The sequence below is a fragment of the Piliocolobus tephrosceles genome, chromosome 11, assembly GCF_002776525.5.
Source record: "Piliocolobus tephrosceles isolate RC106 chromosome 11, ASM277652v3, whole genome shotgun sequence".
Lineage (NCBI taxonomy): Eukaryota > Metazoa > Chordata > Mammalia > Primates > Cercopithecidae > Piliocolobus > Piliocolobus tephrosceles.
Genome location: NC_045444.1, coordinates 77,115,538 through 77,127,981, shown reverse-complemented (window position 1 = coordinate 77,127,981; position 12,444 = coordinate 77,115,538). Strand labels below are relative to the sequence as shown.

The 12,444-nt window shown below is 35.5% G+C and overlaps 1 protein-coding gene across 3 annotated transcripts in view; it reads left to right on the top strand.

Moving 5' to 3' along the window:
* The window catches only part of STAT4 (signal transducer and activator of transcription 4), a 147,490-nt gene that overhangs the window by 101,107 nt on the left and 33,939 nt on the right, over positions 1 to 12,444 (top strand). For 2 of the 3 annotated variants that reach the window (XM_023217763.1, XM_023217773.1), the window contains 4 exons: positions 2,755 to 2,847; positions 6,150 to 6,228; positions 9,725 to 9,810; positions 11,284 to 11,435. In XM_023217763.1, coding sequence (XP_023073531.1) covers positions 2,755 to 2,847; positions 6,150 to 6,228; positions 9,725 to 9,810; positions 11,284 to 11,435 — 410 coding nt within the window. Of the gene's footprint in view, positions 1 to 794; positions 851 to 2,754; positions 2,848 to 6,149; positions 6,229 to 9,724; positions 9,811 to 11,283; positions 11,436 to 12,444 lie in introns of those variants that run through there. The other variant, XM_023217781.1, reaches the window with a different exon arrangement.

Below are 12,444 nucleotides of genomic sequence, written 5' to 3'. Positions count from 1 at the left end.
AAGGAAGGAAGGAAGGAAGGAAGGAAGGAAGGAAGGAAGGAAGGAAGGAAGGAAGGAAGGAAGGAAGGAAAGAAAGAAATTTTTAAAGAATCTTTTCCAGCTTCTTTTGCTTATGTTAGTGGTGCCACCATCCTTCTAGTCACTTGCAATCAAGGTCTTAGTATCATCTTTGCATAGTGTCTTTTCTCCACCCCCATTCTAAGACAGTTACCCTGTCTTTCCAGAGTGTATGACTGGAACCTTATCTATACATCCTTTCCTGTTTGTACTGGCCACACTCTGTTCCAGGGTCCTACAATATTAGCCTAGGAATATAGTAATCACCTCCAAGCTGAATTCCTGTCATTCCTACTCTGCCTCTTCCTGTATGTTCTGGTCTTGCTCTACACCTGTTAGTAGCTTCCATTTCCTACCTCACAGTGTAAACCAGTCCGTGAGCAGGAATTTTGTCTTACAGAAGTTCCACGAATACTTGCTTGTTAATTGTGTGAATGTACTTTACCCTAACACAGTTTAGATTATATTTTATTTCATTTTCCTGGGTGAATTCAGAGTCCCCACTAAAGACAAGTAGAAGAATCAATGCAGTCTGTAATGAATATTTTTTTCAGTTAATCCTTACAAAAGGAAAGGGTATGTAATTAATTTTCCAAGTGACATCCTCCATAATTTGGTAAATCATACCATCATACCATTATATTTATTTTTGAAGGTCTAACAAAAATATCTTTTTTTTTTTTTGAGACAGAGTCTTGCTCTGTCACTCAGGTTAGAGTACAGTGGCACGATCTCAGCTCACTGCAGCCTCCGCCTCCCAGGTTCAAGCAATTCTCCTGCCTTAACCTCGCAGGTAACTGGGATTACAGGCACCCGCTACCACGCCTGGCTAATTTTTGTATTTTTAGTAGAGATAGATTTCACTACATTGCCAAGGTTGGTCTTGAACTCCTGACCTCAAGTGATCCCGCCTTGGCCTCCCAAAGTGCTGGGATTACAGGTGTGAGCCACCGCCCCCAGCCAAAAGTATCTGTTATTTAACTCTTAAAAAAATTCTCATGTTTAGTTATTGTCAGGTTATGGCTGTTTTGGGAGGACTTTGAAGTTTTGATAACTTTATTTTTTAGATGAAGAAGGATGGTATCTTTTTATTTAATTTTAAAACTATAGTAAGTTTCTAAAGTACATATAGTTTGATTCAGTGTCTTTGGGGTAAAAATTAAGATACTTTTACAAATATATGTTATTCTCACATGTGTTCTCAGCTGTCCTTTTCTGAACCCTTCTTATCTCTAGTTATTCGTCTGTGCACGTGTGTGTGTGAGCGTATGTTCTCTTCAAATGTAAGATATCAGTCAAAATGTTTGTTTGAGTATATGCTCATCAAAGTCACTCTGAAAATAATTTGCCAGTACCACATACTACCACAAAAGAAGTACTGGTTATTCGATTTCAACTAGGTAGACAAATAATGGGGGCTGGTGAGACAAAGATAATTTTAGAAAGGTTTTACCAATTGGAAGAATGTGGTATAATTGAAGAACTTCTGATCAAGAGTCAAGGACATGGGTTCTACTTGAGGTTACTGCACTGAATTTGCTGTGGATTTTAGTTATCAACCTTTCTAACCATGGCTCCCCACCCAACTTAAGATGAAGGGGCTGCTTACATCTCTAACTCTCACCTCTAATATTTATAGAACTTTTTATCTAAGGAACACACCTAGTATCAGACTACTAGAGTAGCTAAGAGGTTCTGCTTGGAGAAACTGTCTTTTTGCTTAACCAGGCTAACATTTTTGTTTTCTTTCATAAACTCCCTTTGTTCTAGAGTAAAAACAAATCTCATCCCAGCAGATCCAACATCCCCTAAATTTAGGCCCAATTTAATGCAGTTTCGTTATATCATTTTAAAAATTATGTGTATTGGTTTTATACAATTTCAAAAGTTATACAGATGTTATAGAGAATTAGAGACAAAATTTTTAAAATCATCAAATTATCTGTAATTTCACTATTCAGAGAGAACACATTGGTAAGATTTTGGTGTATATATTCTTCCAGTCACATGTACTTGAGTTTACATATCTATACATCTGTCCATGTATTTGCAAATGCATTTATACATACATGCATATACATGTTCAAGCAATAGAGATCATATATATATATTTATATTTATATTTATATTTATATTTATATTTATATATGGTGGGTTCATTTGTTTGTTTCTTTATTTGAGACGAAGTCTCACGTTGTCACCCAGGCTGGAGTGCAGTGGCATGATCTCAGCTCACTGCTTCCCGGGTTCACCCCTCCGCCTCCCAGGTTCAAGTGATTCTCCTGTCTCAGCCTCCCAAGTAGCTGGGACTATAGGTGCACATCACCACACCCGGCTAATTTTTTTTTTTTTTTTTTTTTTTAGTAGAGACAGGGTTTCACCATGTTGACCAGGCTGGTCTCAAACTCCTGAGCTTAGGCAATCCACCCGCCTCGGCCTCCCAAAGTGCTAGGATTATAGGCATGAGCCACCGCACCCATCCTATATATGATGTTTTTATAATCTGCTCTAGTCTTCAAATTTTAACACTTTAAATTTTATGTCATTAAATGCTTTTTTACAGCATGATTTTTTTAATGACTATAGAGCATCCATATCACATGGATCCAGATCTCAGTTCGAATTGTATGCTGTATGTATTGCATTCGTCATAAACCTTTTCAAAACCAGTGAAATTTCAGGACATTCTTTTTCCAGGGGCCTCTGGAGAAATCCTTACAAAGTTCTTCAGTTTCAGAAAGACAGAGGAATGTGGAGCACAAAGTGGCTGCCATTAAAAACAGTGTGCAGGTAAGTGATCTTATACAGATACCTAGAAAGGCTAGCTGCTGTCCCCATATAACTATGCACCATTCTCCCATGTGCCCAAAGTTAGTGTATATACAAATCACAGGGCAATTTGTTAATAAGATAAATATCTCTCACATACTATGTTTATATGAGAATATTTCTTTATGGGAGACATTTTAACTTCAACTTGAACTTCTTTGATATGGGGCTATTCAGGTTATCTCTTTCTTCTTGAATGAGCTTTGGTAATTTGTGTTTTTCAAGAAACGTATCCATTTGATCTAAGTTGTTTTATTGGCATAAAGTTGTTCATAATGTTTATTTTCATTTGACTATCTGTAGAATCTGTAGTAATGTCACATCTCTCATTTAATATTGATAAATTTTTTCTCTTTTTTCCATAATTTTATCTTTTATCTTTAGGATAAATCCTAAAGATTTATCAGTTTTATTGATCTAGTGAAGATGTCTTGAATAAGACTTTCTGCCATGTTGTATATAAAATAGGATGTTAATTTCCCTTCCAAAACTTACATAGCATTCATTTCCTTGCCATTTATAAAAATAATAATTCCATAAAAATAAATAAACTATAAATATTTAAAGATCAACTGTCCCATATATCATCTGAATAGTAGGAAGAGGGTTTAAATTTATTTTCAGACTTCTGATTTAGTGATCCTCCATAACAAGTAAAACATGAATGCAAAAGTCTGGGCTTACACTGTTGTGAGAAGGAATCAGACAGATCTAGGACAAAATACCTTGGCACATTATAATGTCAAAACCAAGGGCTCTACTCACTCTGCAAGTGTGTAAAGGCAGGAGATTATTATTTTACTGTAGTAAGAATACTTAAGCATATTAATAAAGTGCACAGATGGATTTTGCATCCAGCACAAATTCCTTTTAAAATCCTGAGGAGTAGGATGCAGCAGATGACCACATTTTTTGGAGCCCCGAGCAGATCTTTACCAGGCCTGTGCATAGATTCCCAACTGCTATGAGTATTGACAGCTAATGACTTCGCTACAGAATTGAGTCTACGGGAAGACTTTGGCTGCCTTCAGACAATGACTGAGTGACACAGGGTTGTGGGGAGAGAGGCCAGACCCCTTTCCTCAAGTTGGGGTTAACCTGTGGTGAAGGTTATGCTCCTGGGTTTCTCAAACCAAAGTTAGACCTAAGTCATGACCACATGCTCACTTAGCTCCATCCCCTTCCTTTTCCCTCTCTTGTACGTCCTTTCTGCCAAGAGGACTCCTTCAACAAATCCCTTGAACCTGATCCCTGCCCCAGGTGCTGATTCCAGGAAGCCTGGTCTGACTTTTAGGCAAAGCAATGCTTTCCAATCAATGTAATTCCCCCACTTATGCCATAACTTCGGTTTCTCTGTGGAATGTTTGGAATGTAGCTCTCAGATCATTCAGAGAGCTTTTGAAGGTTGTTGCTGGTTATTTTAACCTTTTGCAATTACTGATGACAATATACTCTAGAAGACCCTTAATTACTTACCATAGCATTGACTTTTCAGAGATCTGGCATTGGTTTCATACACTTTTCATTAGAAGATTTTGCAAGATACTGCCTTCTTTTGGCTTTTAATTAATTTTGAGATCAAAAGATGGAACCACAGTATATCTCTGCTTTAAAGCTATCATATTTTATTTTGGTACATTTTCTCGTGCATGTAGGTTCCATGAGTTTAGTAGCTCAGAGCCTTCCATGGGACTTTGTTCTGCAGAAATTTAGCATCAAAGTGAAATGTCACAAGTGGTATTGGGGTATAGTGAAAGGAAAGAGTAAAGACTGAAGCTAAACTAGACTAGATTTGAATTCTAGCTTGAGTATGTATTATTGTATGACTTTGGGCCTCAGTTTCCTCACATGAAAAATGGAAATAGTTTACTTTGCAGGTTGCTGAAAGGATAATCTATGTAAGGTATAGGTACAGCACCGGTTGCTCAAAACTGGTAGCTGTTATTACTATGGGTGAGTAGATAGTATATCATGTAGTCAATAGCTACTACTTTGTTTCTTTTCTAAGGTTTATAAATATGGAGAATGTCATTAAGAGAATGAGATAACAGGGAATAGAAGAGTAATAATAGCTACTGCTTATGAAGCATATATTTGGTACCAGGCACTGTTTTAAGCAGTCGAACTAATGTAATCCTTATAACAACTCCTTGAGGTAGATACTGTTATCCTTCTTCCTCCCACCCCCACACCCCTTTTTACAGGCGAAGAAGCTAAAATGCAAAGACATTTACCTAAGTCCATGCAACTAAAAAGTCACAGAGTTGGGTCATTCAGACTCTCTTCCTCCATATTCTATACTTTTTGTAACCAATAATTTAAAATTTGGATTAAATTTAATTCTGATTAAAATATAAAATTTGTGATGAATGCATTGTTGTGGTAGATATATGTTTCCTTAGAGAAGACTTCTTGGAATAAGCGGGCAGTAGAAAGTTTGACTTTTCTAAGAAGAAAAGGAAGTACAGTAGTCTGAATCTAGGAAGCGCAGTGGGTCTATCTTTGGTTAAGGGTGGGGTCAGGGTTAGACTGCTGGACTTCCCACAAACTTCTCACTGAGACCTAAGTGACCTTGGACAAGTGAGTTACTTCACATCTCGTGGCCTCTGCTTCCTCCTCTATAAAAGTGAGGATAACCTACTTCATGGGTATTGTGAGAACTAAAGGAGATAATACATAAAAAGCCTTTAGCCCAGATCTTGACATTTACTATTATGTCTGAGCAGGAAAACATCACCAGGTTTGGGGAAAAGTAAAGTAAAAATCTCAAAGACAGAATAACAGGAGACACAGTAGAAGCATAGGCATATTTCAGGAAATATAAAGAAAAATATTTAAGCTGAATTGTCATAAACTACAGCATATTTAAATGAAGATTTCAGCAAAAAGTGATCATTGATACATTAGTACAGAGTTACATGAAATACGAGTTCTAAAAGGGCAAAAATATTCATATTCTCCAATTAAAAAAAGATTATATGCATAGCATCATTTGGAAGTAATTAAGAAATGAGCAAGTAGATGCTGAAAGACTTCCAGGCAAATAGAAAGAGAGAATAGCTGGAAGGGCAGGTTCAATCTGGTTCTTCCAGCATTATCCAACTTTCATATGAATTAGCTCTTTAGAAGCATGGGTTCATTATGGTCTTTGGTTGCTGTTGGAGACTGGAAGCACCAAGCAGTTTTTTAAAATACTTATGATGTTGTTTGATTGACGTGCTTAATTGTAACAGCAGAGTGAGTATGTTTTCTTTTGCGAAAAGATGACAGAACAAGATACTAAATACTTAGAAGACCTGCAAGACGAATTTGACTACAGGTATAAAACAATTCAGACAATGGGTAAGTTTTTGTTTTTTCTGTAATTATGTCTAGAGACAAAAAGGCATCTTGAGTAGAGTTTTTTCACTGACAGAGTTGAAAAATTTGATCTACTTCCTTAGGTGAGCCTAGGGAAATATAGGGAGTATTTTCTTGTTTTGCTTCTTCCTTCTCTCTGCATATAAATATGTGTGTGCGTGAGTGTTTAAGTGTGTGTGTGTATCCATGCATATCCAACTACTTCCAAGTAAATTACCAATCAATGCAACATAAATTTCACACTGCATGAGGAATTACCCCTACTTCAGCATAGGTCTCTAAAAGATAAAAACCTTCTCCTATAGAATTAAAATATAATTATCACAGAAACAAAAGTAATAATAATTGCCTAACATGATCAGAAAATTACAAGTAGTATTTTAATAATATAATTTGCTAAGATTATAAAATAGAAATGTGTTTCACAGAAGAAAGCATAAAATATAGGCAAAAACATTAAAAACATCTGATGAAATCTCACTATCCACAGATAAATACTGTCAAAATATATTTCCTTCCAGTGTTTTCTCTGTATGTTCACATACATACACATCTATGTATTTATTTTCAAAAACTGAAATCATGTTGTATATAATTTTGTGTACTGCATTTAACGTTTTAAGTATTTTCTCGTGTCAAAAAGTCTCCAAAAACATAATTTTAATAATTGCATAAATGTCAAAATGTAAGGTCACTGCAATTTATTTTACTATTTTTTCTGTGGTTTAACACTGAAATTGTTTACAACTAGGTGTTTTCTTAAAATGAAGGGGAAGAGAATATTTACAAGACCTAAGATTTACAAATAATAATAGAAAAATAGTTTAAAGTATGTTGCAGTTAATGGAACAATTGGCAAGATTCTAGGTCTAGTTTAGTTGATGGAATTGTGCTGATGTTAATTTACTTGTTTTGATCATTGTGCTTACTATGTTTATGTAAGAGAATAGAAGAAACTAAGTGAAGGATATATGACAACTCTATGCTATTTGTGCAACTTTTTTGTAGCTCTAAAATTATTTCAAAATAATTCAAAAAAATAAATCAGATATAAACTTTCCATTTACAGAATCATCTTTGACTATTAAAATGTTGGCCTAAAATGTATCTTGAAGGAAATATGAATGATTGTGGTCAAACATAACTTTTCTTACGTGAAGATGAGGTGTTTTGGGTTCTTCTCCTGATATGCTTAAGATGCCTTGCCTTCCAGGAAATATTATTCAAAATGTTCACAATTGGCCGGGCGCAGTGGCTCAAGCCTGTAATCCCAGCACTTTGGGAGGCCGAGACGGGCGGATCACGAGGTCAGGAGATCGAGACCATCCTGGCTAACACGGTGAAACCCCGTCTCTACTAAAAAATACAAAAAAGACTAGCCGGGCGAGGTGGCGGGCGCCTGTAGTCCCAGCTACTCGGGACGCTGAGGTAGGAGAATGGCGTGAACCCGGGAGGCGGAGCTTGCAGTGAGCTGAGATCCGGCCACAGCACTCCAGCCTGGGCGACAGAGTGAGACTCTGTCTCAAAAAAAAAAAAAAAAAAGTTCACAATTATTTGTACATACAACTTTTCCATTCAGAAGAAATGGCACAAACTTGGGTTTCATTATCAAAGGGGGAGTTCATGACCCTAAAAGGGTTTAGAACAACTGTAAATGTAATCAAGTGATGTTCATTGAAGACAGCCTTATTCCAAATTTTATATGCAAACTACTAATTTTAAAAATTAGATTATTTTGAACTTAATTTGTTATGATTTGAGTCACTTTTTCAGTGCTTCATGTCCATTATGAATTAAAATGATTATTTTTATCACCTAAATCCACAAATATTTATTTTGTTTGTCCCATCCTGTTATAAGTGAAAAGAAAAATACAAGGGAAACAAGTTATTATATCCTTGGTGAAGATGGGAAAGGTTAGCTAAAGAAGTTTTCAGTTGCCAAAATGCTACATAAGCAAGATTTTGCTATGTATGGGATCTAGGAGTTAGTAAATTTGTGAGTCATTACAACCAGAAATGAGTTCCTAGAGATTAGTCCTGTTTTGTAGAGAAATTTGCCCCAGTGTTGTTCTGGGACCTCTTTTTCACAATTACACAAGTCAAATCAGCATTCCCAGTCCCCATTTTTCACGAACATGAATGGTTGGTATAAACAGTCATTTGCCATTGTAGGAGCAAAAAGGGAACCTTCCCCCTTCACCCTCTGAAGGTTAATTGAATATGCACTAATAAAATGTAGATCAATAGGAGAAAAAGGCATGCAAATTAATTTAACATGCACAGCATGGGAGAATAGCAGGAGAATGGTTACCTAGTAATCCAGTGGGGTACAGATGTTGATATGCCCTTCTTCATAAGGGAAAGGGAGGTTGGAAATATAGAAGCAAATGATTTTTAAAGTTAATGAATGGACCCAATGCTCAGACAGTGGTTAGTAAATAATACTCTTGAAGAATTGACTGGAACCTGAGAACAAGCAATGGTTTGGGACAAAGTTTGGGCTCTAGGTGTGGTGTTTAATTTTCAGACTTTTCCTCTGTTTTATGAGTTTTAAGTTTCTCTGATTAATGAAATTTCAGGGAAGGGATCCAAGGCAATTGTGTTCCTCTTAGGGGTCCATCTTCTAGGTAGATCAGGGAGCTTCCGAGCACTTCATGTGTGCTGTGGAGAGACAGAGGATTGAGAGAGACCTTGAGGCTGCTGCTTTAGTTCCATTATTTTGGGGTGTCATTTTCTGAGCCCCATCACTATGTCAATAAAGTTTAATGTTCAAATTGAATAATATAATGTTTATTTATTGTATGTATCCCCATGTAAAAAAGGATAAATCTTTTTTTTCAGTCAGATATTTTTCTAAGTTACAACTCTGGCCCACTGCTAGTTTTACGATGAGGCTAGCGCATTTTGGGGAAGAAAAGAAAAAAAAGTGGGGGAAAGTAAAGAACTTAGTCTTTTATTAGTTCATGAGACTAGGTAGATAAGACTGTAACTCTATCAGGCAGTTTCTCATAAAACTTGCATATGAACCAGAGCAGGGAGGGGTAGGTGAAGACAACAGAGAGTCAAATATGATTTAATCAGGGGCACAAAGGGTGAACCCCGCCTTCCTTACTTTTACCAAATAACCAAGTATATAATTAATGTGGCGGTATCCAGTAAGGAATCCATTACAGCAACTTTATCTCCTCTGTCCACCACCAAAACAAAGCAAAACAAAACAAGACAAAACAAGACACCAAGTGCAGAATGGTCTTTCCTGAAGGTCTGTAAAATAAAGAGGTCCTTTTCTTCATGCTTGGATGTAATTCTTCCTGGCAAATGAGCAGACAGAGACTTCCAAGCTCACCTCTACTGAACCCAATTAGTTCTCTGGGCCAGGGCTGTTTTAGGGTGGTGGATTGAGGCTGACTTGACTTTCAGGAATAGAGAGCTCTGACTTGGCGAGGACTCTAAATCTGATCTCTTTACCTTTGCAGATCAGAGTGACAAGAATAGCGCCATGATGAATCAGGAAGTTTTGACACTGCAGGAAATGCTTAACAGCCTCGATTACAAGAGAAAGGTTAGTGAAGAATTTTAATTTGGGCTTTTGACTATTTTTCTCCTTTTTTCTAAACTTAGACTAACTGAAAAGAATCAAGCTGTCAGATTTTATCAGTTCCATTTACTGAATGAAAAAACGGCAAGTTTTCTAGGAACAGTCCCATGCTGTTTGCCATGCTTCTCTTCATGAGTTTACAACGCTGGACCTCTTTAGAGACTATTTATCTTGCTTATGTGATACATTTACTATAGCTAACATTAATTTCAGGGTGGAACTTTTACATGATTTTTATTTGTCATTATTTCAGACATGGCTGTTTTAGTTTATGTACTTAATATGCTGAGATGGGTTCCACTGCACCTATATAATTAAAATAGCATTTGATGACTGCTAAAATCTTATTGGAAAAATAAATATTCTAGTTTCTACTCTGAGAAATGATGTAGTATTAAGCAATTTCCTAGATTTCAAAATAGTTCATTGGCAACTGAATGTATTCCATCTAACTTCTTCCAAGGAGAGCAAGAACTTTTTTTCTGGTTTAATTAAATATTTTTAAGGAGGGGAAACATCTCTATTTCACTTTTCTACCTATCTTGAAAAATAAATGCAATTGAAATTTAACCAGTCACTAATAAATCAGTAGTTCATTTCTAAAAGTTTGGCTCAATCTTTTGTGCAGGAATTTGTGTGAGCACAAACAAGTACAACATTTATTTTTACCCTAAATTAATTATAAACTTAGTTATATATCAGATTTTAAGTATGCAAGTAGTTAATACAAGAAAAAGTTAATGTTTTTATGCATAATAAATCTATGCTATGTATTTTTATGCATGACATTTTATTCTACTTTAGGAATAACATTTTAAAAAGAGAAGGAACATTGACGATAATTCAGTTCATTCAATTGGTTGTATAAATGAGAATATACCAAGTTTCAGCAAAATTAAATACTTTGCTCACATTTATATAGCTTACAATAATGCCAGAACAGAAATTCATATCTTCTACCCCCAGACCTTTGAAAGTTATAATTCTCCATTATGCCTTCCAAAACCCAGAAAAAGTCCTAATAAAAATTAACATAGAAAGCCTCAAATTTTAGTCAGCTCATTTTAATATAAATGGATAACCATCTTTATTTAAAAAATAAATTAAATATATAAATATCCTTTTAATAAGCAACTATACAGTTTTGTGACTACAAGATTCAATATCATTGCCACAGGAGTTACAAATTCAATATATTTATACTGAAACACATGAAGAGAATGTTAAACTGTGGCATTCTTCTTTTCTCATGACATCTTTTATTGTCAATAATTTAATTGTTTGAAAAGGCCTGGCAAATAGAAGCTAGTATTTAGTAAAATATTTGGTCAAAATTTTAGCCAAGCCCTTGTCTACCAGGTCAAATAGTTTTGTAAATTGAATTCTAAGTGACTTATTTCTTATGAAACTCTCTTCAGTAGTCCCCTTTGTTTTTAGGAGGCTCTCAGTAAAATGACCCAAATCATCTATGAGACGGACCTGTTAATGAACAACATGCTCATAGAAGAGCTGCAAGACTGGAAGCGGCGGCAGCAAATCGCCTGCATTGGAGGTCCACTCCACAATGGGCTCGACCAGCTTCAGAACTGGTAAAACGAATTGACTGCAGTTTCTAGTGAAAACCACAGGAAATACAAAACTTCAGTGTCACTCAGCCAGAGAGTGCAGGTTTAGACTGCAACATCAGTTCATTCAGCTTACTGATGGCTTGTTAGCACCTGAGAAATCTACAGTTGAAAACAAGTAGTATAAGTGTTCTTATCTCGTGGGGAAATTGAAGAAAGCATCTATCGAATGCTGAATTTTCACATGCAAGATATCAATCTTAAAACACTCAAATAAATTTTGAAACTGGCAATATACTTTCTTTAAGGACAGAATAAAGAAGTACTAGTTTCAAAATCTTGAAAATAGATATCTCAACTTTTAAATGTTAGTTTTGTGTTTTCAACATAGTGATTTCTTTTGTCAAAGATGTTGGTCAAGGATAGAAAATTTCAGTTAGGAAGAATAAGTTCAAGAGATCCATTGTACATCATGGTGACTGTAGTTAATAACAATTTATTGTATACTTGAAAATTACTAAGAAAGTAGATTTTAAGAGCTCTTACCACAGAAAAGTAAGTATGTGAGGCAATAATGCATGTTATTCAGCTTGATATAACTATTCAACAATGTTTACATACATCAAATGTATACAATACCACAAATACCACAAATATATAAATTTGTATGTGTCAGTTTTTAAAAGTCACAAATGGTTAATACAACCCGGCATTCTGGATCTATGTACGCACACATGCAATGAAATGTAGATAACTACCCTTTGTACTAGAAGATTAAAATGTTCATAGGGTTTTCCATGTCATAAATGCAAAATAAAACTATTTGACTGAAGGAACAATTGGAAAATATGAAAAAGAAAGAAACTGTTCAGTTAAAATCTAAAATTGGTTCCTAAGAGAACAAGTCAATACAATGGAATATGTAGTAACTGGGGACCCCCTCACTAAAAGCTCTGCCCTGCCAGGCCTACTTGTCAAGAAATGTAAGGAGTTTGACTCATTTTAAAACATTGATTTTCCTTGGGAAGACACT